The sequence below is a fragment of the Hippopotamus amphibius genome, chromosome 6 (genome assembly GCF_030028045.1).
Source record: "Hippopotamus amphibius kiboko isolate mHipAmp2 chromosome 6, mHipAmp2.hap2, whole genome shotgun sequence".
Lineage (NCBI taxonomy): Eukaryota > Metazoa > Chordata > Mammalia > Artiodactyla > Hippopotamidae > Hippopotamus > Hippopotamus amphibius.
The window spans coordinates 55,711,259-55,738,985 of NC_080191.1; the positions used below are offsets into that span (position 1 = coordinate 55,711,259).

At 39.0% G+C, this 27,727-nt stretch overlaps 1 protein-coding gene across 1 annotated transcript in view; it reads right to left on the reverse strand.

Annotated features, from left to right (window-relative positions):
• SYNE1 (spectrin repeat containing nuclear envelope protein 1) overlaps positions 1 to 27,727 on the reverse strand; it is a 341,186-nt gene that overhangs the window by 185,724 nt on the left and 127,735 nt on the right. The window contains exons 59-73 of the mRNA XM_057737764.1: positions 26,514 to 26,686; positions 24,946 to 25,099; positions 22,078 to 22,221; positions 21,138 to 21,302; positions 17,491 to 17,808; positions 16,594 to 16,749; positions 16,269 to 16,439; positions 15,342 to 15,668; positions 13,936 to 14,088; positions 13,457 to 13,624; positions 11,480 to 11,656; positions 9,326 to 9,472; positions 4,632 to 4,757; positions 3,150 to 3,326; positions 1,931 to 2,196 (exon numbers count right to left, since the gene is read on the reverse strand). Of these exons, the coding sequence (XP_057593747.1) occupies positions 1,931 to 2,196; positions 3,150 to 3,326; positions 4,632 to 4,757; positions 9,326 to 9,472; positions 11,480 to 11,656; positions 13,457 to 13,624; positions 13,936 to 14,088; positions 15,342 to 15,668; positions 16,269 to 16,439; positions 16,594 to 16,749; positions 17,491 to 17,808; positions 21,138 to 21,302; positions 22,078 to 22,221; positions 24,946 to 25,099; positions 26,514 to 26,686 (2,822 nt within the window). The remainder of the gene's footprint in view (positions 1 to 1,930; positions 2,197 to 3,149; positions 3,327 to 4,631; positions 4,758 to 9,325; positions 9,473 to 11,479; positions 11,657 to 13,456; positions 13,625 to 13,935; positions 14,089 to 15,341; positions 15,669 to 16,268; positions 16,440 to 16,593; positions 16,750 to 17,490; positions 17,809 to 21,137; positions 21,303 to 22,077; positions 22,222 to 24,945; positions 25,100 to 26,513; positions 26,687 to 27,727) is intronic.

Genomic DNA, 27,727 nt, shown 5'->3' on the forward strand with positions numbered 1-27,727 from the left:
AACCAAGATAGATTGTCTAGATACATTTTCTCTGCTTTTTTTCTAACGAAGGCTGCCCTCTCAATACATCTGACTTGTACTTTCAGCTTCTTCCTCTAGCCCTCAGCCAGAGGAGCTAGAGGAAGAAGGATTTGCATATTATGAGTATTTATTTATGTGCATAATATGAGCAGGATGTGCATATTAACAGGATCTCTTGATTACTTGTGGAAACACTAAACATTGAGAAACACTAATCTACTGCATTTTTGAAAATGGTGCTTGGAGAAATTAAGTGATCTGTGATTTATGTACTTTCCTATGAGAAGAAGCTCCAGTAAAGAATCCCGTGCTAGATAGTATACCATGTGTATACTATCGCTCTAACAGCTGCTCATGTGTGGAACTTAGATATGTTTTGTTTATCATCAGAAATCTTTAAAAATAAGTGTGAAATCAAAAGAATTCTCATCCCTTTGACTACAAAACACATAAGAAAAATTGAATCAGAGTCTTTTTCACTTAGAAAACAATTAGTTCGGAACTATGAGGAAGAGTGTTGGGAAGCTATATGATGAGTTCTGACTGGGACATATTAGGTCTGAGGTATTTGTGGGTTAACCAGACGGAGGTGCCTACTGTCAGTTTGAAATGTGGGTTTTTGCTGATACTGGATTTATCCTGAAGACTAGTAAAATGCTGAGCATCAAAAAAGTAAACAAATCAGAAAGTAGTGTATCTCCTCCAAAAAAGAAAACCCTCAAAACAAAAAACCTTACAATTTAACTAGATCTAGAATAATGTTTTCAGTTTTAACTGCTACAAATTAATAAATCTGGATAGAATAAGTACAGATTTTAACAATTATAGTGATCAGAAGTACAAAGATTTCTGTATGATGACAGTGTATGTGGGGGAGAGAGAATCCTTTTCAAAGAAAAAGTTGAGGGGTTCAAATGCTATAAAATCAAACAAGACACACATTAATTCAATTTAGATTGTTCACTAAGTTCTAGAATACCACAAGACAAAACTGGACTGAATTATATAGAATGTGTTACTTTACAAAACTGATAAAAAACGCATGGAAGTATAGATTCAAGAAGGATTCATTTCCTGAATTCACAGATGATAGCTCTATAACTGGTAATTAAAACTAGAAATATTCTTGGGATATTCTTTGAAGTCACAGTGCAACAGCTTTGAAATATTCCTTGAGGTCACAGGTAGAAATGGTGCTGTTTTCAAACGTTTTCCTTTTACCCACTGGTTAAATTAATATTGAGGGAGGAAAATCATGATTCTGTATCCATACAATGACACCAGCTTATTTTTTTGGCGGGGGGGGGGGGGGGGTTGTGAAAGAGTTCTTTTTTTTTTTTCCCAGATCTTTATTGGAGTATCATTGCTTTACACTGTTGTGCCAGTTTCTGCTGTACAACAAAGTGAATCAGCTGTATGTATACATATATCCCCATATCTCCTCCCTCTTGAGGCTCCCTCCCATCCGCCCCCCATCCCACCCCTCTAAGTCATTACTAACTCATTACTAATCGTGGAGCTGATCTCCCTGTGTTATGCAGCAGCTTCCCACTAGCTAACTATTTTACATTTGGTAGTGGATATATGTCAGTGTTACTCTCTCACTTCCTCTCACCAGGTTCTTTTTTTTTTTAATTTATTTTTTTATTTTTTATTTTTTTGGCACACAGGCTTAATTGCTCCGCAGCATGTGGGATCTTCCTAGAGCTGGGATCGAACCCGTGACCTCTGCATTGGCAGGCAGATTCTTAACTACTGCGCCACCTAGGAAGCCCCCTCACCAGGTTCTTAATAATGTCTTACCAATATTTAGAATGATAGAAAATGAAGGTAAGACGTTTTTGACTTTTATAGAAGTTAAGAAATTTGTGGCTTAGCATTTGGTGACCCATTGGAGAACTGCTATTACCTGGCTAAGTTATCCCATTCTGTAGTAAATTTTTCTAAGAGCACTTCGACGACATTCATAAGGTCATGGTAATCTCGTGTTCTCTGGAGATCGTCTTCCCTTTGCAAGCACAGATTGTTGGATTGAAGGCACAGATCCAGCCACTGGTCATTTAAATGACTTATTTCCTTGTGCTCAGGAGACTCCTGTTTCTGAGTTAAGTCATCCACCTTCTCTGTAATAGTGGCCACTGATGCCTGTTTGCACTGTAGTTTCTTAACAAAATCCTAAGGAAAATAGCAATGAAATAAATAATGTTGAATTAACCCCCTCCCCCGCAAAAAATAAATACAGATTGAGGCATAGATACAATACCTCTGAACACTTTAAGTAACTGAAGAATGTATAGTTGAGGGACAAAGAGAAAATCTAAAGTCATCATACAAGTACTTCCTTATGAACACAAATTTCCAAGTGTATAAGAATCACAGGGTAACTGTGGTATTATCTTCTGTTACTTTGAAAAGTATAAAGAAAAACTGATAAATGTGAAACAATATTATAGCCACTAAGGAAAAAAGTTAATATTTTATTAAAGCAGATCCTTAGTTTTCTAAAAGTTTTTAAAGTTCATGCTTTTGAGAAAAAATTTATGTTTTTTCTGTTCTTCTTTCTGAATGTGCACACAATATCCCAGTAGAAAATATAAATGACTGATTATCATGGAGAAAAATAAACACTAAGTTTGTTAAAAATCTGGTACAACTTCCAATCAAGTTAATATATTCATAATAATTTTCTATTATATTTTAAATTATATAAATATTTTATTACATTTTAAATTAGTTGTATGTTAATCTATTAAATTAGTTGTATGTTAATCTATTAAATATATATTTAATAAATGGATACAATCCTACAGCTTTAGCTATATTGTGATGAAAAGCTAATGAATAATAAGGCTTTGTGTTTGTTTAGTGGCAGAGTCTTCTGGTTCTGCCAGCTAAACCACAGCTCCTTATTCGGAAATAAGCTACAGAGTGAATGTCCTTCAACACAAGTGTTCAACTGGAGCTCCAAGAAAATATCTGAATGTTTACTTTCTGATCTGTACTTTTCTGGCACCAAATGAAAGTTGTTCTGTTTCTATCTTATTCCTTAAATAACTAGGTGTAAGGATTGACCGACACACACTCATCCCGGTCTCCTCCAGCTTCCCTGGAGGCATGTTAATTCCTACCTTTACTTGAGACACCATGTTCTGTGCAATATTTAGCTCCAGTTCCGAGTGCCTCCTCTTCATATTCTGCAGCTGCTGATCGGCATCCTGGAGGTAAATCCAAAGCTCGGCCTTCATGTGCTTGATCTCCTCCCAGCCCTGAGTTAAGTTCTGTGCTTGGGCAAGCCTTTGTTCAATCTGGAGAAAACACAGAGGCCAAAGTTAGCAGCAATGGACAGAAACATTTATGTTCAGTGAATCGGCCTGTCCATGTACACAGGCCAACACACAAGTACACACACACACACAAACATGCACACACACAAAGTGATAAATCCGAAAAGAATTCTTTACTTGCTCCAAGATAAACAGAGTTTATATTTAGGTCTTCTAAATACTTCAAATGTCTAAGACTCATGCCATATGACTTCAATCAGTACTGTGAAGCTCTAGAAGTTTTAACAGTTTATTAGGTCATAAGCTGCCCTAATGGGTTTTCACTCGGCCATTTCAGTAGACACATCTGTTTGACTGACATCAATTTGGTCTCGGGGTTAACTAGAAGACATATTGTTCTCTACTGCACATTTGCTGATACTTCTTATAGAACAACTGAGTTGTTAATGTTTTGGATGTATGTTTTGATCTGCTTCACTTGTTTTTGAAATCATATAACTTATCTCAATAAATAATTTCTGTGAAAAGAATATAGGAGCTATGTCATCTTTCTTAAGGATTTAAATACAGGCTTGCTCTGATAATGTAATAAAATATAAAAGTAAGAAACATTATTTTAATATCTATATTATAATTATTTAATTATCTTAATTTCTTCATTATTTTTTCCTTTAGATCATTTTACTATTATGGAATATTTAATCAATTAAACACCAAAACCAACTTTTTTTTTCTTAATCCGAACATGTTGTGTTCCAGAGTTTAACGCAGCAGCAGCAGCAAACACATGGCCTCTGTAGTGCCATCTGTCTGCTGCAGGCGGGTACTGATAACTCCTCACAACACTGTCCAAAGAGCCCAGATACAGCTTCAGAATCCTTCTCAACACCACTCTCAGCCACCACCAATGCATTAGAAGGGTCACGGAAGATGTCTGCCACCCTAATAGAAAGCAAGGGTCAGGAGGCCCTTTCATACTAAGTATGACCTAAAGAAAACGATGGAAAAGGAGAAAAGAACAAAAAAATGAAAGAAAATAGAAAAAGAGGAAAAGAGGATGGTAATTGAGAAAACAGAAGAGGAAAGAGATACAAATGTTTAGCAGTTCAATGGGACTAAATATTTAAGTTCCAATTCAGTGGCATCAGTATCAGAGTGCACCCACTTTTCTGCGACTTAGCTGAAAGTCAATACATATTTATTATGATGCTTGTAGGAGCATTATAGCCAGAATAATCCAAGGAGAATTTTTTTTTTCACATCTAACATTCAAGTGAGAGAATGTAACCAAACAGAAAGATCCAATGTCATTTTAAAACTTTTTACCATCTGTTCTGTTTGTTGAATGTCTTTTGCTGCGGTTTTCACTGAAGAGTTTGACAAGTCACACATGGAGCAAAGGAGATCTAAGTAGGTCCTTGCCTGTTCCTGCAAAGCTCTGAAGTGTTTGACCTGAAAACACAAAAAAACTTGTCAGAGTGAAAGAGATGCGTGCTATATTTAAATAGCAAATATTTGCGGTATTTTGCTGACATTTCAAAAATAATCTTGCTATGCTCAGTATTTTCACCATGGCTGTAAATGACATATATTAGTTACTCAAAAGAAAGTTTTCAAAACACACTGGCAAGGAACCATTTGTCCACCAGCTGTTTCTTACTCTAATTACCCTGCATGGTTTGGGAAAGGGGCTCACCCAAGGAACTTCCACAATTTTTCCAGATTCTCTGTTCATATTCTAGCTCTAGCTTGTTTTCTATTTCAGAGAAAGAATCAGAGAAAAAATCACTCTGGCCTGCTTCTTAACATGTTTTTGCCTATTCTGGGAGACATAAAGGAAAAGGTCATTGTGTGTTTATAGGCTTCATTGGAGTTTCATAAAAATGCAGGTGGCTGGGCTCTTCTCTGTAGAAAGTTCATATAGTGTCTTCCCTTTCCATAAGCCCGAGAAAGGTGTCTCCAGGTGAATCCTTAATTTATACACAGAAACACAGAGTAATGTGTTTCTTTGAAGATACTCAGAGTCCCTGCAGGCTCTGTTTTAGATGCTGAGCACAAAGCAGTCCCCAAAACAAAACCATTGCTCCCAAGGAGCTTACGTTCTTATGAAAGAGACAGATAATATACAATCACAAACAAATATGCAACGCGATGTTTGGTAGTGATAAACACCACGGAACAAGGTAAGCGTAGGGAAGTAGAATACAGAAACACCGTTACTTGGGGATGAATGTACCTCCAAGACCTCTCTGAGAAATAGACTTGAGTTTGTGGAGGAAGCAAGTCATGCCATGGGGTAAGAACATTCCAGATGGTGATGGTGGTGGGGAACAGCAAATGCAAAGCCCCAGGCTGAAACAGAGGGACTCAGGCAGGAGCAGAGATCAAAGAGATGGGCAGGGGTCAACCCACTGAGGACCTTATGGGGACACGGACCATACATTCCAGTTTGCAGGGTTTATATCTCTATGTCTTCTCAACTGCAGCACTACTGACATTTTTTTTATATAAATTTATTTATTTATTTTATTTATTTTATTGGCTGTGTTGGGTCTTTTTGCTGTGCGTGGGCTTCCTTTTGTTTTTTTTAGTTGCGGTGAGTGGGGGCTACTCTTCGTTGTGGTGCGCGGGCTCCTCATTGCCGTGGCTTCTCTTGTTGCAGAGCTCAGGCTCTAGGCACGTGGGCTTCAGTAGTTGCAGCACATGGGCTCAATAGTTGTGGCGCACGGGCTTAGTTGCTCCACGGCATGTGGGATCTTCCTGGAGCAGGGATCGAACCCATGTCCCCTGCACTGGCAGGTGGATTCTCAACCACTGTGCCACCTAGGAAGCCCAGCACTATTGACATTTGCAGACAAATAATTCTTTGCTGTGGGCTGTCCTGTGCATTGTGAGATGTTCAGCAGCATCTCTGGCTGATACCAGTGCCACCCCCACTAGCCCTAGTTGTGACAACCAAAGATGTCTTCAGATACTGTCAGATTTCGCCTGGGGAAGAAAATCACCTCTCCTTTCTGGCTGAGACCACTGGTCTAGTCCCAACTGCAATTATAAAAAGTGGCCTCCTTATTAGCACATATTCATTTTTAGAAAACAAATTATACAACCAGCTTATTCGTTGGCTGTGGTAAGAAATTTGAAATTTATTCTAAGTGCAGCTGGAAGATATTGGGAGAAACATGATCTGACACGGGCTTTAAAAGAATCATGTTTACTGTAATGTAGAGAACAATCTAGAGGAGTGACAGGAGCCGTGGAAGCAGGTGACCAACTGTTGCTAGGCTATTGCAGGAGTCAGATGAGAAGTGATGATGGCCTGACAGAAGGTGATGGATGGTAGAGGTGGTGAGAAATGGTTCTCACTTTTGTCTTTGTGATAAATAAATGACTGCAAGTTGTATGAAATAAAGTTGATCTACAGAAACAGTGGGTGATCTTCCAAAATCATAATTAATAATGGAGCCTAACTTTTTGATTCTTATCTCAGTATATTTCCTCTGAGCTGTGTGGGTTGCCTAGACACATCACTCTCAAGCAGATGTAATAAGTACAGATCAATTTCCCATTACGTCAAAAGCAGTACCAGATTGTTAATCGGTGCACAAGCTGACTGGTATTTCACTTCTAATTTGTACCATTAGCTACAAGCCAAAAGTACCCCATCATGTACCCATGACCTAGAGAAAGTTACCTGTCTCAAACAGGTTTTGGACATGAGAAGAGACTATCAGAATTCTTATTTTATAAATATATTTACTTTAAAAAAAGATTTATTTTAAGATTTACAGAGTTGGCGTGATTCCAAAAGCATCAGGAGCAGCTTGTCGGTTGTCAATGACCAAACAGTTGCAGAAGATTTTTGCTAAAAATCAACTTCAAGGGCAAATCTGATAGTACTTTTTCTCATTCCCCCAAATTCACATGCCTTGCTTTATGAAAAGAAATGACATTCTTAATGGAATCAAGTCAGTCTATCGTTGATTCACGGTAGTGGGGACTGTATTATCATTACATACATATTCAGCATTTACCATGCGGGAGCCCTTGTAGGTACACAATGCATCCTGGGACGATGACCAAATTCAGCTGTCACCAATCGAAATCTGACCGGAGTCTGACACCCTGTCAGTAGTGGAACTCTCCAGTGACACATCCAAGCTAGCTAATGACCCAGGGCCTGCTCAGTTCTACATGAAAGCAGTACTTGCCACGGAAAAAACTAACCAAAACAATCACAAAAACAAAAAGAAACAAACAAAAAAAACCCCTCCTTCCCCTTTAGAACAGCTGAGGTCCAGGTGTTTCCAATACTTCTAACTCCCGCCTCTGCTGCTTCCTGAGGGGGCAGCCCATCTTGAGAGATGGTGTGGGAGGGGCAGAAAGCAGAACAATGAACCATACAGTCACTGAATCTGGGCTCCAAGAATGATCAGTGGCCTCCTGCAACCACAGCTAATGGGGGTAGATGTAGCAAACTTCCTGTTCTAGCGAAAAGTCATGGGATTAATGTTATTCCCCACCCCACCCCCCCCCCTCATATTTCATTTTTTGGGAACGAAAGAGAAAAATCAAGCTTCGGTCTGGACTGTTCTGAATAAACTACGATGGAAACAAAGAGCCACAAGACAATGAATGGCCCAAGAAAGCTCACAGTCTAATGAAAAAGCAGAATACAGACAACCTTTAATTCATTTCTTTATTTTTTTTTCTAATATTTATTTATTTATTTTATTTTTGGCTGCATTGGGTCTTAGTTGCGGCATGCAGGCTCTTTCATTGTGCGTGCGGGCTTCTCTCTAGTTGTGGCACATGGGCTGAGTTGCCCCGAGGCATGTGGGATCTTAGTTCCCGGACCAGGGATGGAACCCGTGTCCCCTGCATTGGCAGGCAAATTCTTAACCACTGCACCACCAAGGAAGTCCTTTTTTTAAGTTTTATATTTTTATTTATTTATTTATTTGGCTATACCGGGTCTTCGTTGCGGCACTCAGGATCTTCATTGGAGTGTTCGGGCTCTTAGTCTCAGCATGAGGGATCTGGTTCCCTAACCAGGGATCTAACCCATGTCTCCTGCATTGGAAGGCAGATTCTTAACGACTGGACCACCAGGGAAGTCCTTAATTCATTTCTTGATCCAAGGAGAGCCATGTTTGGTTTGTCCAGATTCTATTTTTTATAAGGTATACAGTATGTGCACTTCTGTGAACCATTTTATGACTTAATGTAAATCATTTAAGCCAGAAAGTATACTTTGGGGGACATATTAACTGGACACATTCTCTAAGTGGACTAAATGAATTAGCATATTACTTTAATCTCAGTTTGAGGTCAAAAAATTGAATTTTTACTGGTACTTCACACCTGGCAGCAATAACCTTTACAACTAAATTCCTTTAAAACATTTTCTTGGTACTACATAGAAAAGTTGCTTAGTATCAAAAATTTTAAAATATCCCTCAAATATTCTGATGAAGTCTCAGCAGCAACATTTTAAGCATGTAGATATCAAATTAATATGCCATAAGTTCCTTTCACATGATAACAATTAATATTTCACTCAGCATTCATTCAATAATTATTGAATATCAGTAAACACCTTGTTTTGTGTCAAAAAATGTGGGAGAGGCTAATTTTGCTTTTCCGTTTACAAGTAATGTGCATTGCGGTACAACATTTGAATTTCTTCATAACTTTTAGAAGCAAGCATACTTAAAATCACTTTACGTATTAGGGCACTGAGGCTCAGAGAAATTCAGTGAGTTACCCACGTGTCAAGCAGGTACTAGAATCCATCTTTTGGCTACAGTGCCCATGTTCTTTCTGTTCTACCAGACTGCCCCTCAGTTTTCTGTCTGTCTTCCTGGTTAGAATGTGAACTTGACTAGGATCAAGCTCAGACCTGATTTATACTTTTCTATCACCAGCTGGCAGCACAATTTGGCACATAACAGGTACTTAACACATTTCCATTGAATGAATGAATCACAGTGCAACATAAAGTTTCAGGAGTCACAAACTACCTGCTTAACGGCTTCTGCCCTGCTGAGAGGGGGTTGCGAGCTTGGCTTTAAATCGGGCTGGACAGCAGAAAGCCAGGCCTGGCACTGCTGCAGGGTGTCTTGCCGGCTAACATGCTTCTGAAGTTCATGTTCCAAGCTCTGGTACACCTGAGACAGAAAAAGCATATGCTGCAGCTGTGAGAGCTGTTTTATCTCTCTGTAAAGATCACTGGAAGCAAATGAAATAAGTCCACTTTAAGTGGGTCCCCCGCCCGCATCCTGCTCCCCAAAACCAGACAAGTATCTATGGAGTTTGCATATGTTCCAAAATGGTGCAAAGCACATGGGCCATGCCCCAGTTTATAACTTCCCAGTGCACACATTATAACGGTAATATCCTGATTTTGGAAAGAGAAGGTGGGCAGGGTTAATGTAATGGCAGAAGTGTGTTAGAATACATAAAATCTTTGAAGTAAATGGGTCAAACATAAATCAAAAGTTTTTGCAGCTTTCCCCCATGGTATAAATACTGCCCTTTTCATTTAAACTAGAAACTAAAAGTAAAAATAAAACACCAGCTCATGAAAAGATAACCAATTAACTGAAACATTTCTGCTTTAGGAGTAGGGTAAATTGGAACTAAATTATAACACAGGAGAGGGGAGAGTTTGATGCCCTCATTTCATCTTAGAAGTTACATTCCAGGACAACAATAATCTAGAATAACCCAAACATTTTCTAATGTGTCTATTCAATTAATTAATCCTCAAACCAGCCAAACAATTTCCATTTTGTCCATAAAGACATGTTGAGAAACTATTATGTGTTTCCTTGAAATCAAGGTGAAATATACATAAGATGTTTTCTGAGCAAACAATTCATCAAAAAAAAAAAAAAAACAGGAAAGAAAGGAAAATAAAAAAAGAATATGAGGTTAGACTGGCTTTTCTTTCATTATTGAGACAACAGAAGAAATCATTGAATTCTGCTTTTCTAGGTCATTTATTAAATTTATCATTTTATCTGATATTAGGACTATTCCTTATTTATTTTTATTCTAAGCAGAACTAAAAAGAAAAAAGATGTTACTTTCTTTAACATTTTTGCAAACTTTAATTACAAGGTTCTGACTCTGTTCTTGGAATTTCATTTGCTTTTTAGAATTTTATTTTTAAAATATGTTGGTCTTTCGAATATTGACTAATTTTTTAAAATTAAGCTGTATCCTTAATACACAGAAAAAAGCCTGCTACAAAGACAGTGCTAAGAAATCTCTGTGGAGTAAGTGAACGAACAAGCTCACCAGAAAGCTCCATGCTGCTGTTTGTCTCATCTCGCCCCTTGTCTCCTTTGTCATCATCCGCAATTTTTGTTAGATTCCTTTATCCCTCTTTTTTATTAACTTTTTGAAAGTGGATTTTCCAAGTCTAGGGATCAACTAATGTCACCCAGCATTTTTTTTTACCATCATGATGAACACAGATAATTCTCCCCATGTCATTTGTATTTCTCCAGTTCTTACTTAATAGCCCAGTAACAAAAATAGATGGACTTTTCTGTGTCATTTATGAATTCTAGAATAATAAAAAGTAATCCACTGATTTTACTTAATTGTTGTTAAAAGGGTGATTCTTATTTATCTTAGATATACCTATAGCATTAAGGATTCCACTGTATTGGAAGGATATCCACTGAAGTATATCTCAAAATTGGTGCTTACTTCCTCTCTCAATTTCTATATGAATACATAAAAAATACTGAATTAGAGTGGAACCTGGGCTGCATAGAGTTAAAAAGAAAATAATTATTGTGAGACTGACAGAATAAACTTATTTGGTATTATAAAATAAATGGCAAATTAGAAAAAAAGTACTGATGGTGTGCAAATAAAAACAAACAAAATGTAAAATTTTTTTCATAATCAATTCATGGAATGAAGGGATTGAGTAAAACCACGTGTCTGAAATTCACCACTTCACCACAACCATCACATATATGATATGTTAGTTCTGTGTCCACGCAGAGACTGTGAACTCTATCCTCCTATTTTCTGTCTGGAAAAACACCAAAACCATCCCAAAGACTGGAGCATAGGAACTATTTTTAAAAGCCTCCAGCTTGCACAGGCTTTCTCCTTAATTCTTCATTATTCTAGAATGTTCCAGTGGTACTCACCCTCTGGGCTGTACTGCAGATGGCTGAATAGCTATCCTTTGTGCCCTGCCGATGGGCATGTACATTTTGTTTAAGTTTCGCTTGTAGGTGGTCCGCACATTGGCTGATCAAACTGTCGCCTTTAATTTTAAGGTTGTTCAAACGGTCTTCAAAACCAGCAATTTCTTCCATCATCGCCTACAACAATGAAACAAATACTGAGTTCTCATTATTCCATTTTCAGTCTTTAAATAATCTATTCATCAAACAGAAAGTCAAGTATTTCACTATTTAATATGTTAAAGAGTTTTGCAATATGTCTTGGTTTATCATATCAGCAAACTTTAAAAAAGCATATTTTCAGGGATACTCCAGTGGGAAGAGTTAATGAATTTAATGAATTAAGTTCCACGGGAATGATGAAGTAGCCTTTAAGAGGAGAGGTTTCATGACCGATCTCAGTTAGAGATCTGCTCCATGGTATTATTACCAGCAAAATGGATGTTTATATATTTTCAGCTCTATAAATTGTACTTCTGGTATAATTTATACCTACAATAGTCTAACTACTATTGAATCTAATTTACTAATGTCTAATTTATGTAATAATATGATGTCTGATTTGTGTAATAATCTAACATCTAATTAAATTATGTAATATCTAATTTACATCTAATAATATTTATATTGATAAAAATAAAAATAACTTTTACCACTTACCATTTACTAAGCACCTGCTATAGTCCAGGGACTATATATAAGCCCAGATAAATGTGTATTATTATGATTGATTTACAGATGAGGAGATCGAAGCAGAGAGAGGTTATAAAACATGTTCAAAGGTTTCACAAGTAGCAAACGGCAGACTCCCCGCTTCGGGCCCATCTCTGCCTGACCCCAGCTCACACACACCACTATACCTGCATGTGTTCTCTACTGAGCTTTCTCACACCTCACTTTGAGAGGAGGAACCAACTTTTCCAAATCAGATGGTAATTTCCTGCTATATGATGCTAATGACAAGTGACACATTCCAACACAAAGTTTCCTGGGTGGACACATCAATGTATGGTCCTTCAGCAGCCCAGGGTCCACCACTTTTTTTCCAATGGTGTTGGGTTAACAGTTATCATATATGCCATGCTGTCTTCGAGCTGGAATCGAACCACTACATCATGAGGTTACTGAGGGTATTTTCTCAGTGCCAAACAGACTATATCATATAGTTACTTTTCTGATGTATTTGATAAATAAAATTTTCTCCTACAGATAGGAATCCTGAAGCCCAGGATGGTTAACTGGTTTTCCTAAGACACACTACTAGATATTTACCATGTCACGACTAAAAATCAGTTTCCCATTAAGCTCACCAAAACTGCTCCATAAAATTGTGACCATATGACATCTGTCATCTGGCACATATAATTACCAAAAATACATATTAATAAAGATAAGAACACTGCATATCAGTACTGCACTTTTTGGTTTACAAAATACTTTCCCCTACATCATTTCCTATGATGACCACAACAGCTATGTGATGGGGCTGGTGTCATTACCCCCCTTAACAGAAGAGAAAAAGGAGGCTCAGAGAGGCTAAGTCCCCACAACTAGGAAGAAGAGACTCTGCCTAGAACCCAGACTCCTTGACTGCCATTTTTTTTAATCCTATCTTTGGCTGTACTTTTTAAAAATAAAGATAATTTCTCTTTCATAAATTACTCCATTAAGATTATATTCTTCAATAAAAAGCTATTAGCTGGGGAAAATGCTACAATGTGTTCAGAAGTTGAATGCCAGGATTCAGCTGTTGCTGAGTCACTCAAATATTAAATTGAACTGTTCTCAATTATCAGACATTCTTGAGACTCAGACCTGACTCTTTAGATACAGTCATTATGACCCAGAGAGGTGCATGCCTGTGCAAACTCACATGCACACACGAGGCACGCCTGCTAAAGCACCCTGTATTCATCAGCTCCTCGGAGATCAGCATACCTTGTGGTGGGCCAGTTGCTGGGTAATTGTCTCCAGGCTGCTTGCCTCCATGAGATCGGGGGCCACCAGCCTTCCTGACATCTGCAGCAGCCACTTTTCCACTTCTTGGAGCTCACTGTTGTAATCTTCATGGTCTCTGACTTTTGCCTCAAGACTGCAAACATGCTCCTGTAAAGCCAGGTGCATGTTAGAAGTGACTTTCAAGCTAAAAATCTACTCGAAACTTTAATATTTTTAAAAGCCCAGGGCAACTCATAGGGTAGGTAGAGTTACACATATCAGAAAATTACTAGGAACAGAAAACACACACACACACACACACACACAGAGTTGTTACACCATTGAAAACGCCCATCTGAAATAAAAGGAAAGATATTGACCCATACCAGTCCTTAAAATGATCTGACAGATAAAAAGGAGTTAGGACCCCCTTTGTGGCAAATACACACATTTTTATGGGATTTCTGCTCTCTCCTTACCTTTCCTGCACTGCAAAGATCCTGGTAATCACTATGAAGCTGATCTATTTTGTCCTTTAAAGTGACATCCTGCACCAGCTCCAGGAGGGCTTCACCCTTCTCTCTCACTGATTTTACTGATGGTTCATGGGACAGCACTGTTTGCTGAAGTGACTTGAATTACAAAGAAAAAAAACAAGAGCCAGCTCATCTATGTGATCAAGGTGAATATATACGTACATGGTGGCATATATGTTTACCTACTTCAAATAAAGATCTGACAAATACTTTATACATCAATAAGTATAAAACAATAAAGACAGAATGCCTTTTTATCACTAATACCGTTTTTCAATATGGAGTAAAAGTAAGGTGTCAAAAAGCCCTTCACAAGTGCAGAGAGAAGTAGGGAAAAGAATTACATTCAACTAAATTTAACAAAATTCATATTTCTGGCTTCTACCTCTTTCCTTTTGGCAGAGAAATAAATGTTAATGTTATATGAAGGGAGTGAGGCGCTATCTTTTGAGTTTGAGTCATGAAGTCAATTGCAGCTTGAGCTGGATGTGGAGTTTGAGAGGCAAATTCCAGTTGCAACGTTGCCATGATGGCCTAAAAGCGCTATTTAAATGTATCAAGAACTCAGGGAGAAGAAAAACAGAAGATGCAGTTGTGATTCTTATATGACACCTTCAAAAAGACACGCTATCAGGCTTGGCAGAAAAAGCAAGGACAGGAATAGACATATTGGCTGGAGGAGGAAAAAGCTTCTGAAAGGGAAGGAAAATCTTTGCGGCAAGCCATCACACATAATTCTTAAAGATTATAATAACTTGGGTCAAATTTAGAAAACAGACTATTCCATGTACAAGTGTCAATAACTGCTTTACAAATTTGAGCAGGTGAAATATTTATATCTATAGCATATATAGCAATATCCACATTACTATTTATTCTTTCAAAAATTAATTTCTAAAATGTGTAACTATAGTTGGTTAATTAGAATTTATTTTCCTAGAAATAGGATGTCTCATTTTGAATTTATCATAGGTCAGTGTATAGGCCTTCTGTACCGAAAGATGAAGGAAAGACTCTACATGAAGCAGATAAAATCTGTAGGCATGAGATCCTGATGTCAAAAAGGTTTTCCTGGAGGTTCCATATACCTGGATCACACTGTCAGAACAGATCTCCATCTACTGATACAACCTTTGAATAATAGGCAAATACGATTCCTGAATGGGAAAAAAAAGTCTGATGCAGTGCATCTAGCCAAATAAATCTATACCACTCCCCACCAGTAGAATAGGCATGCTAAGGACCTTTCCCAGCACCCACCTGGGGTGACACACACCAGAAATCACATCCCTCCCATCTAGTCCTACATGACCTCCTCATGCATCTGTCAGTTAGTAACAACACACTACCTTGTATTTAGATAATTGAGCCTTTTTCTCATATAATTCCATTTTGGGTTCTTCAGGAATACGTAGGATTTCTCGGTATTCTGCTATCCACTGAGTTAGTGCTTTGTATTTATCTGAAAATTCCTTCGTTAAATGAAGGCCTTTTTCCAGAGTCATGTGCTCCTTCCGAACAGTGCTGGTCAGCTCCTTCAACTGCTCCACGTGGTCATGGATCTCTTTTCTTAGCATCTCTGCCTCACCATCTTCCAAGTATTTAAGAGCCCTCTCTCCTTTCTCTCGGGCTGATTTCAGCAAACTTTGGCCTTTCTCCATGTCTTTTAGCAAACCCTGAGAAAGAGTGGGAAGCAAATACAAACAAATGAATAAACAAACAAATAAAAGCAAATAATTTGGCATTATTTCTTTCCTTTTAAAGAAAAGCCTTTCAAGTCCCATTCTTGGGTCCACTGATTTCCCCTTAAAATATGTTTTTGAAGTTTATAACCAGATTTGGCCCGCCAGCAATCAGGAATCCTCTTTACTTCAGTACAGGTCTTTTAAAGTCTTGATCAGCATATCATTTCCAAATCAGAGACTTAAGGAAGAACCTGATGTTTCTCTCATCCTTAGCAGTGCTTCTATAGATTTGAGTGCCATGCATTTGAGATAATTTTTTTCTTTTAATATTTAGTGTCAAACTGGAATTTAGTTAAGAATTTAGTGAGCAGTCATGTGTGAGGCATTGAGATGACATCACAACACAAACAAATGAAAGCCAGTCTTTGACTTAAAGAGGTTATAACTTGGAACTTAGAGTGAAATGATAAGCCAAGGATCCCCAGTCATACTGGGCAGGGATGAACACGTGCTCCCAATTCTATGCGGGAGACGGGAACAGCTCGTGAAAGAAGAGGGGTTGGAAGACAAATGAGATATTTGCATGCCTACCTCCAATGTCTTCATTTTTTTCCCCATCACTGCTTTATCTACTTTATCAATTTTGGCAGCCACATTCTTGAAGTTTTTATGAGTAGAGCTGTACCAATCCACATAGGAACTTAAAGACAACTCTGATTCCTCCAAACTCTGGATCTCTTCCTCCAGGAATTTTATTTGCTCCTTTGAAAGAAAAAAACAAAATTGAACAGTGAATTAAAGACCTGTGCCAGTGCCTTTTTTGATGAACCTGGATCTTCACTGGAAGTTAGCGAAAGGAAGAACATCTGGCTTGTAACGCCCGCTGGCCTACGAGGAGCAGGGGTGGCCTGCTCACCAGCACTTGGAGGAGGAGGGCTTGGTATCTGGATGTCAGCTGGGTGGCCTGGCAGCCCAATCGGCTGCTCACGTGGCTCTCGTCCAGGATCTCCTGTGCTCTGGCCCCTACTTCCTCAACTTCATCTCTGTATGCAGTGACTTCTTCATGCCACTTCTGAAATGACACAGTATTGGAGGGAAAGGCTGAACCTTAGGAATTCTTGAGTAAGACAAATATATACATATACATATATATATATCTTCTTACTAGAAAACAATTTCAATGTATGTTTAGAATGTTTATTCTGTGATATAATTTTTAAAATATGTCACATAAAACCTTCATGAAAATGTAATTCCTATAACATGATAAAAACTCTACACTTGAGTTTGAGTGCTTTTCTGTCTATATTATATATATTTTTATCTTTTATTTTATTTAGATAAATTTTAAAATAGATGAACAAGGAAAAGGAATTCCAAAGGCCTAAACATTATTTTGATCATGTGCACTGAATCTGCATAAAAATTAGAATAAAATTAATTTTCAAGTATTATGTCGATGTATCAACAGTACATTAGAGCAACTGCAAATCAGAACCATAAACTTAAAATATTGCAACACTAGCATTCATGTATCTTTACCAAGGAAGGTAATAAAGCTTGGGAAGAAAATATAAAATATTTCATTAAACTGTATTTTTTTAAAATAGATTACGTTAGGATTCTAATAAATAATTACTAGTAGAAGAATGCTCTGTTGTAATGTTGTAATTTAAATAAAATTTTTTTGCAAGTAGAAAGAGATTTTGCAAAATCTAAACCTTGGACCAAAAGTTACTAAATATTTGAAGGAAACAAACTATGCAAGGCAACAGCTACTTTGATGAAAATGAAGAATTTACATTAGTTGTACCTTCATCTGATGTAACTGTATCTCCTTGGCTGCCCGGTTAGACTGACGTCCAGTTCTGAGACGCACTTTCTCCTCCATTGTTTTTAGCCACTCATCTACTTGCTGAAACTTTTGTTCTGTCAGTCTCAATTTGTTGACTACATTATTGAACTGAGTTCGGGTCTCGGACAGCCTCTGCTGGTAAGCCTGCCAGTCCTGCCGGAGAGATTCTAATGCCCGGTCTTCTGTCTGGGGGATGCCCGATGGTATTACTTCCTCTCTGGTGCGCAGCACGGAATTCAACAGGGCCTGCCCCTCTGCGCAGTGCACCTGGAGCTCCTGTAGGTGAAAGGCACGGCTGTCACACCTCATTCATATTTTACACCTGCGCAGGTGATCATGTCTCACTCAAGCCAACTGTGCCCGTCACATTGGCTTCAAGAAAGCTTCACATTAGAAAAGAATGCTTTGATTCTGACTTACACAAAAAAAAGGTGTACCTAACACTGAATATTGTTTCCCAAGTCAGGAGAAAGATTCTGAAACATTTCCAATTCAAATAATCAAAATGCACACATACACAAATACACACACACAGAGAAATATTTTTCTCAATCCTCTTGGAAGCAATGTCTGAAATTTGGCTTTTCAGCTTACAGGCAAAAACACTGTGATTAAAGGATTACCGTTTAATATAATAACGTAGGATTTCTGTGGCTCCTAATCTGTTTAAAGAGCTTCTTGCTTTGACATTGAATGGGATCAGTGCTACACTTGTAGCTGAGAAAAGAACAATGAACCTTCTTTTTGCTAGGAAGGGACCCTTTGCCAAAGCTATTCTAGGGAATGTGACAGCAAAGAGAAACTGGCCCTGGAGGGTACAGGGCATACAAACCTGGAAAGTTGAATTATCACAGCTGCCCATCAGGTAATCCTAGGTACAAATACAAATGTACATATGTCCCTCCAGCAAAGCATAAGTCCCAGAAATTTACCCTACAAATTCAATATGAACCAAGTCTTGAAGAGCATAAACTATTTTTTTATAGAAAGAAAAACTCATATGCTTAAGATGTTGACAAAACAGTATTATATACTTGTGTTACTTGATGTGATCATCAAAAGTTGAAAGGGGCCAAGTAAAATCCCACCAAGAATGTTAAAAGTACCAATATATTTAGTTAGAATACACTATTATTAAAAAATCTTTAATACCAATGAAATTACTCATATCTGATCACTTTTACCTATAGAAACAGCAATCTTACATGGTTCAGCCTATTGGATACACTTTCAGCTATGATATCACTCCAAGAATGTTGTAATGTGAATGGATTGTAAATGGAAAAGAAGAACAATTTATATGGTAAAATATTAATCAAAATGACAACAAACAGAAATTTTATTCCAAAATTCCTAAAAATTTTTAAAGGCAATTTTGTACCATCTCTTTCCTTAATTCAGGGGTTGGATAGTAAATATTTTCCATTAAGGGCTGGATAGTAAATATTTTATGCTTTGTGGGCCACACAATCTCTGCTGCAAATACTTAACCACTTCACTTGCCACTGTGGTGCCTAAGCAGCTATAGACTCTGCATAGATGAACAGGTGTGGCTGTGTTCCAATAAAACTTTATTTAAAATACAGGTTCTGGGGTATAGTCTACTGATCCTTGTCCTAATTAATTTTCTCAGTATATCACCCTTTTCCTATTTTATAGCAGTTTTCACTATTCTAAAATCATCACTGTATTAGATAAATTTTTATATATACACCACATCTCAAGTATTTATTCTGAGGGGAAAATACAGTTCAATATTTTAAAAATCTATATACTCTGTGACTCCAATTAAGCCTTCAGTAAATACAAAATAATTTGTGAACATGGTTTACACTGCTGGCATATCCCAGATCACTCAGCGAGCTATAGGACATCAGGGCCCTGAAGTAGCTCCGCGTGCAGTTGGAACGGCACAAGTCACCAGCACCAATTTGTGTCTCTAGCGTCTCCCCTCCCTTTTTAACATTTGCAGTGACTCAAAATAAGACAGTGTTACTAAGAATTAATACAGAGTGAACTGAGAGGTTGGAGTTAGGTTTGGGTTTGGGCCACTTTAATATTGACCAAAGTGAAACATTTTCTTCTGGAACAGGAGGACCATCTGCTGGTGACAAGTGACTTCTTGGCCCAGTTCCTACCTAGAGCTTGGAGAGTGTGGCATGTGCTTGCCAAGAATGTCTGGAGTGAAGTGCTGGGAGGGGTTATAGACAGAAAACAAAGATGACTCTAATAAGATAAATTACAACAGCTAAACCTAGCAGACTGGGTATGCTGCTATTAAAAATAAAATGGATGAGATCTTTACAGAAGTTAATGAAACTATGACCCTTCCAACTTATGCATATATTTATTTTATGAATGGACTATTGTTTAAATAAGATTTTTCTCCCATCTCATTCAATCCTTCCTCAGAACAACTCTGTGGAGAAAAATGAGTTAGAGAGGTTTTCCTCTGCCCAAAGTCACCCAGGGTCAGGTCTCACTGTGAATCAGAGTCCAAACTTCCTAATGCCAACCTTGCACTCCTGCCACTATGCAACACTCCCAGAGACACACCGAAATAGCCAGAAATGTTATATGAGAGCAATGATATCTCGGCCCTGCTTTTGCATCTTGTGTGAGCCTGTAGGTATATCTTGCCCAATCCCGAACCAATTCCAATGAGAGCTGACAGCATTCGGTAAGTTCCAACACAGAACTGGTGGGACATGGAGCTGTCTTGTTTGCCTGGCTCCATTCTCTACTGTGTTTGCCTGGTCTCCACTTCTTGGGAACCCCCTGGCCTCTACCTATCTCTCCAGGTAAGATTAAGGGGCTCTCTTTGATGCTCCTATAAGATCTCTAACAATGGAGTAGTTCTATGATTGTCCTTATCACATTGTTTGTAATGATCTATCAATGGGTCTGCATTTCTTTAAGATGCAAGTTCCTTGCAGGCAGGAATAATATTTTAACCATCTTTACCTGCAGTAGCTAACCAAGTACAGTGTCTGCACTGCATTAGGTGTTCAGTAAATGTTCAATGAGTCAATGAGTAAGTGGGTTAGGACCACTTTCCCTGTGAGGTTTGCCATCTCGCCCTGAATCGCAGCCTGCTGCCTGAGCACAGGTGCTTTTTCTAGCTCCTTGAATTCCATCTTCTAGGTCTTTGACCCTAGGCCTGTATCCTCAGCAATGTGGGAGATCTGGGTTAAAACTCAATGGCCTAAGATGGTACCACCAATTTGACCTTGAGAAGTGTCACATCCTATTGACTCCTGCGGCTATGTCCCACATCTATATCAATCCTTTAGGAAGGAACAGGCAGGTGGGCTAGTCAACACCATAAATTAGACCATTAGCCATTCCTGTCAGAGGCCACCTTAGTAGCTGGACGAATTCCTCAAGTCCCAGTCCTGCTCCGTTTAAACTGCCAACCAAATGATCTCAACTCGTGCACACTACTGAGATCCCAGAATGCTTTAGATCAGACCTTACTAGTGTTTCAGTTAGTATATATCAGCTATTTATAGGAATTAAGGTCATAGTTACTTCCCACTGCTTGACAGTTATGATTCCATATTCAGAATGAAAATTCCTTTGTTTTATGATGAAGTAGACTTTACCTGAAGATCCCGCAAAGTTGTCTCGTGAGTGTGGGCATCACCCTCAAGAACTGAATACCGGTCAAGCTTTTCTTGCTCTTGCTCCAGCCAAGCTTCAAATGCCTTCAGGTCTCTCTGATACTCTTGGTGCAGGCGAACTAGCTTTTCAGACTTGGTTACTGCTTCCTGTTATTAGCATGTAAGATGATTAAGGTGTGAATACATTACTACTTGCAGTTTCAACAGACTGTACGAATTCACTTGAAATTTTAGAAAAGCATGATTATTAAATCATTAAAATATGAATGGTTTCCTAGAAGAGTAAAATATCAAGATTTAGGTAAAAAATATAAAAACATAATATTAGGAGTAAAAGGGGTCTTAAAGATCATTTTGTTGAATTAACTTCCTGATCTCTCAATTCCTTATGAAAGGTAACATGGATATTTCAAAAAGTGAATTAACTTTGTCATAAAAATGTATTTTTGCTAATGAAGAAAACTGAAATTCTGATATTGTGCCTTCAGTGAGGATTTCAACTCACTGTGGATTTAATTTGTCATGCACCTTGTCTAATAAAGCAAGGTGTGCTTTATTTCCTTGTGAGCTTTAAGTAAAGAATGATAAATATTATTGGTGATTATTTCCTGCTTTAGAAAATTTTCACCACCAGACATATTAAGGCATTTATGAGTCTTCCTTATGAAGCTGCCCCCAATTTTCTTCAATAAGTACACTTCTGGGACTTTTTTTAGTTGAGAATTATATTGCTTCAGTAACTTTCATATCCTAACAATAGTTGAGGGTTTTTGCTTGGTTTTGCCAGTGGGGTATTCAAAGTATTAAAATTCATTTTGCTTTTTTCATTCTATCTGCTTTCACAAGCCTGTCACTGCCTTAAATAAATGAGTCTTTAAATAAGCACAGCCCCAAACACTGCGTGGATCACGGGGGGCTGTACCTTTGTCCGCTCTCTGATGGCCCTGTATCGTTCCTGCAGGTCCTGGAATTCTAACTGGGTGACATAGTGCTCCGTCATGCCAGCTCCTTTGACTTCAATGGCCTCCAGCAAGCTGCTGTGACTCAGCACTTCTTCAGTTAATAACTAGAGGACATTTTAAAAAATTAAGGAATTACTGCATATATAATCACATCAATGACACTACTTAACATTAGGATATTTTAACTGCATAGTTGACAAGTGATCTCAGGTTATCTATCTATCTGTAGGCAGACAGATAGATCACTCCATCTATATATCTATATCTATACCTATATCTGTATGAGTGGGGTGTGTGTGTGTGTGTGTGTGTGTGTGTGTGTATTCGATATCTGGCCCAGAAATTTCTCTGAGATACTGATTCCAGTTGACTTGGAAATCTCAAACTTAATTTGTCCAAAAATGGGCTCCTGAGCTCTACTCCATTCCCATCCTTCCTCAGCTACCACCAAACCTCCTTCCCCCTCAGTCTTTTTTCAAACAGTAAATGCTACCATTCCCACCCAGATGGTCAATCCAGAACACTGGATTCACCCTTTCTCTATACTCTGTCATTTTGTCCATGATGAAATCCTGTTAGTTCTGCCTCTTCACTATATCCTGACATATGTCCTCTGGTCTCCTACAAAGCCCCCAGCCCCTGCTGCTATCACCTTTTGCTTGGACTTCTGCAATACCCTGCTAGGCAAATTTCCTGCCCCCAATTCCTGCCCAACCCTTTGCCCACACTCCACACAGCAGCTTGAGTGATAAAAGATTTTAAGATTCCAAAGGGAATCGTGTCACTCCCCAGCTTAAAACATTATCTTCCCAAGGCCCTCAGGATCAAGTAGAAAATCCACAGGCTAGCGTCCTCATGGCGATGCGGGATCTGGTCCCTGCCACCTCTGCCAGATCACCTGGCAGCACCCATCCATTTATTCTCAGCTCCAGCAACACTTGGCCTTTCTTCTAGCTCCTTTTTATTAGAGCCAGGTTCTCTCTCTCCTCAAGGACATGCTGATTATTCCACCTGAAATGCTCTTTTCCCACCTCCTCCCCAGACCAATTTCTCTGCACTAAACTCCTTAGGGCATCATTTCCATCTACTATTTCAGGGAGGCCTTTCCTGTCTCTCCTCCCCTCCCCCGACTCCAAGCAGTCCATGTTAGCTGTGTCCTAATGACTCTCTCATACCATATGGTTTTTCCTTCAGTGCGCTTATCACCAGTTATGATTACTTGTTTATTGATGCATTCTCAGATAAGCGTATGTGTCCCTCTGGAATACAACCTCTGTCCGTTTTATTTACCTAGAATTGAGCATGATGCCTGCATGTAGCGAGTTCTCAATAAATACTTATTGACTAGATTAATATTTTAATTAATTAAGCAATATATCATCATAACAATACAATGAGGTAGATAATTATGAGTATATTAATTTTCAGATGCAAACACGAGACCCAGAAACGTTAAGCGATTTGGTCACGTACGGCCATTTAGTCATTTGAGTAACTTTTACTTAGCATGTGCTCTGTGTCAGACAGAGAGCTAAATGCACAGGATAAGAAGAAAATTCAGCACTTTTATCCACTGAGGGAGAGAGGTATGTAAGCATATATTCTATAAAATTGATAAAGTGATGTGAATGACAGAGAGCAGAAGAACTAATTAAGCCTTGAGTGGTGGTAGTATCATAGCAAAGATGGCTTCTGAACTAATTCAGAAAGGTAAGTAGAAGGTTGCCAGGTGCAGGGGCAGAGCTAAGGTATTCTGTGAAAAAGAGAAGAGATTCTGTGAAGGCATGGCATCATTTAATTCCATTTAATGTGGCACATTCAGGAAATAGTGAGAAATACCAGTAAGACTGGTGCATGGGTGGAAGGAGGGTGGGAGAGTGACCGAAATGAGGCTGGCAAGAGAGATTATTAAAATTCTTTCAAACTAGAGGAGGGAGATCAGTATGATACTGTAAACAGTGGGAAGCAATGGAACTCTTAGGCAGGAAAGAGGGACATTCACTTCTATATGAAGACAGTGGGAAATGGAGACCAGGCAAGGTGCGCTGTTAGGAGTCTGCTACAATTTAGGAAAAGAAGGATGGATGAGATTCAGGAGACTTTTCTGAAAAGGAATCAACAAGACCTACTGCCTCATTCAAAGTGGGGGTAGGAAAGAAGGAGTTGGAGAAACGAGGTTTCCAATTTAGGGTATTCAGCGTGGGGTGGCACAAAAAAATTGACATTGACAATATAGGAGTGCGAAGGATTTGGGGTAGAAGATAGTAAGTACTGCCTAGGACACAGTAAGTTTGAGGTAGAACAGGCCAACCAATGAATAGGCCCTGGATGAATAAATCAAAGTTTTCTAAAATGTTATGTCTGAATATTACTATCAGCGAAAAAGAGGTTTAAGAACATACCTCCAGTATCTATCTATCAATCTATCTATTAAATAATCTTTACATGTAGTACTATACTAATAAAAGCATTATGAAAAATGTACAAAAGTAGAAATATAAAAGGATATGATAGAAAAGAAAGTACTTTTACTTCAGAAATGTGAGCAGGCTGAAGATACAAAAAGCTATTACAAGTTGCCAAATTTTAAATATATCATAAAACATGGGTCTATAAGGTTTTCCTGGCAAAGGACAATTTTGCTCACTAACAAAATATCCACAAACAAAAGTTTGATTTAAGAGGCCATTAGAAATTATAGTAAACCTCTCAAATAGAGTTTAGCGACGTGGACAGCCTCAGCACACAGGTGAGCATGTTTCTGTGCAACTGTGGCAATTATGAAGCACCTGTCAGAGAACAAATCGAATGTGAACTCCAGCTCCCACCTTGGCTTTCCCGAGAGCGGCTGTTTTCTCCCGCAGTTCTGCATACTGCCTCTTGGATTCATTTAGGCTGGCCTCCACGTTGTCCATCCAACTGGAAAACTGCCGAACATCATCCTGGTAACTTGTCCACTTAGAAAGAGCTCCTTCAAGTTGACTGAAAGGTAATTGAAAGCACAGTAATCTACACTGAGAAGCCGTAAACATCCAATCTGTCCACTCTCTAGCACTGTGTCTGCTCTGTTCACTCCCCAGCAGGAAGCCCATAGATCAGGAAGGGGCAGGGTGGAGGGGGGCTGAGTGGCTGTAGCTTATCAAATCCAAGTCTGGGTCCCTGGCAAGAAAAACCTTGAGAAGTCTAGGCCAACAGGTGGAGAAGTGGGACTGGATATAAAATCTGGAGTCAGTAATCAGGTCACATGAGACACAGGAGAGGCTTGAAGGCAAAACCAAGAGAGATGCCCTGAGCGAGGCTTTTCTGGAGCCAAGACTTGGGACAGAAATAGAATCAATATTTAACTTCATCAAGCTGAGCAGGACATCCAGAGGAGAGAAAAAAAAAAGGAATAAAAGAAGGAAGGAAGAACTGAGCAAGAACAAGCATAATCACTATCTTGCATGAGATTTAAAAATCAGAAAATCACAATGACATAGGCTAACATTTTCTGAATTTGACTAATTATAAAACCTGATTATTTCTCTTACAGATAAACTAAACACTTCTTTCTCTCAATGCAGATGTTATATATTTTAACTTCCTTAATCCTTTGTGCCGAATTTTACGACCATGCTTGAGCCCTTCTCTAGCAGACACTCTGTGCGCCACGCTCAGACAGACCCCTGCACTACGCTGCCAACCAGTCCTCCAAGGCCAGCTCCTTGTCCTCTTGGCCCCGGGGTATCCTTTGGCCCCTGGTGCCCTCTCAGCTTGAGGGCACAGCAAGCAAGAAGCGCCAGGGATTGTTGTCCCCTGGAGGCAGCTCTCAACTGCCTTCTGGACTCAGGGCAGTTTGTTTACAAACATTTCAGCTCCCCTGCTCTCCATGGCTGATTCCCAGACATGCTCTGTCTATGCTGACTGCCAGCAGTGCCCACTGGGGTAAGTTCCAGCTGCCCATACCCTTTATGGGCTGCCCTCCCTTTCTCCTGTGTCATTCCCACCACCTACTGGTGTTCTCTGGGGTTACTTCCCAAGTAAACTGCTCGGTTTTAACTAATGTATCTTCACATGATTAAACATGTATTTATCTTTTGACTTTTTAAGCAGTGAACATGAACACAAGGAAACATGTAGTTATATTAAAACACAGACATAGTACTGCAGGTCAACCTAAATGCGAGATTGTACCTGTCAATTTCTTTTGCTTCAAGAAGAAAAAAGAAAAGGAAGGAAGAAGGGAGGGAAGAGGAGGGGAGAAAAAAATAAGTGAGCAGGGCAATAGAGAGAGAAAGAAAAAGACTGAGAGGGAGAGAGAGAGAGAGAGAAAGGGAGAAGCCGGGAAAGTCTGTTACTGAGCTATTCTGCATATCTGTTAGCAATGACTTCTCAGCAGCCCTTCAGCTTCGCTAACCTTTTACAACGAATCGCTGCAGACAAAAGGGACGCCCACATGTCCTTCACACTCTGCAGCTGCTGCTGAACTGCAGGGACGCCTTCCGGAGAGGTATTCTGAAGGACAGATTCCCCTCTGGTCACTATCATTTTCATCTGGATCTCTTTTTCCTGTTTCACTGATAATAGCGCCTGTAAAAGCACAGACAGAAGTCCTTTGTCATTTGCATGTTTAGCATTTCTAGCTTTAAATATTTCAGAGTCCCTGTGGAGAGCAGACGATCTGCAGTTGTGCTGAGCCCTGGATCTCTCAGGCTGATCAGGTGGAGGACGGGAGAGTCACTCGCTGGTGGTGCCAGTAACCAGTGACCAGTCACCAGTCACCTACTGGTCTCTGAGTGGCCTTGGCTTTCAGGTCTTTATTATTCTTGGAATAATCCCTGATTTCCAATGAAGTTTAATTTTACTGATTTTTAATAAGAGAAAAATAGACGACAGTAGGATTTCTGAATTCTCAAAGGTCACAGGATGAAGAGCTCTATAAATGTTAAGATCACTCATACAACAAACCGAAAGAAACAGATTAATTAATATATAATATGAATTTATATATTTTGAGTTCTTCACAAGTACTATTCTTTTTCTACATAAGAAAGATGTTTGAATTCAAAGTTGTAAAATTGGTGTTTATCACCTAAAAAGTAAAGTTCCACCTCTCTCTGTCATCGGGACCTTGCCAACCTCTACAGATTCAGTTTCAGCGACCCAGGGCCATCAGCTTTTGCTGCAGCAGGAAGGACCTGCTAGCAATGTCTCATACACAATGCTGTTGGCTTTCCTCAGCTTTCACTCATTTGGTCCCTCTCGCAAATCTCCACTGAGGTATCAGCCTTTCTGAGAAACGTGCCTCAACTCTGCGCCCCCTCCCCCTGCCTGGCTCCTCGCCTCTGTGTAACCACAGCTCCGTAATCAATATTGTCTTCTGTGCCTCAGCCTCCAGCCTCAGACAATGAAATCCTTGAGGATAATGAACATATCTTATTCATTTTTGAATCTCTGGTGTCAGGACAGAGTGCTAGTCTCCCAGACACACCTAGTATATAAATGACAGGTGAATGAACGCAGAATGATCACTTTATCACACACATAAACCAAGGCAGAAATTAATATCTTTTGATGGGAGAAAAACAGACTAACTGATACAGGCAGGCAAGTGAGTTGAACAGGATGGGA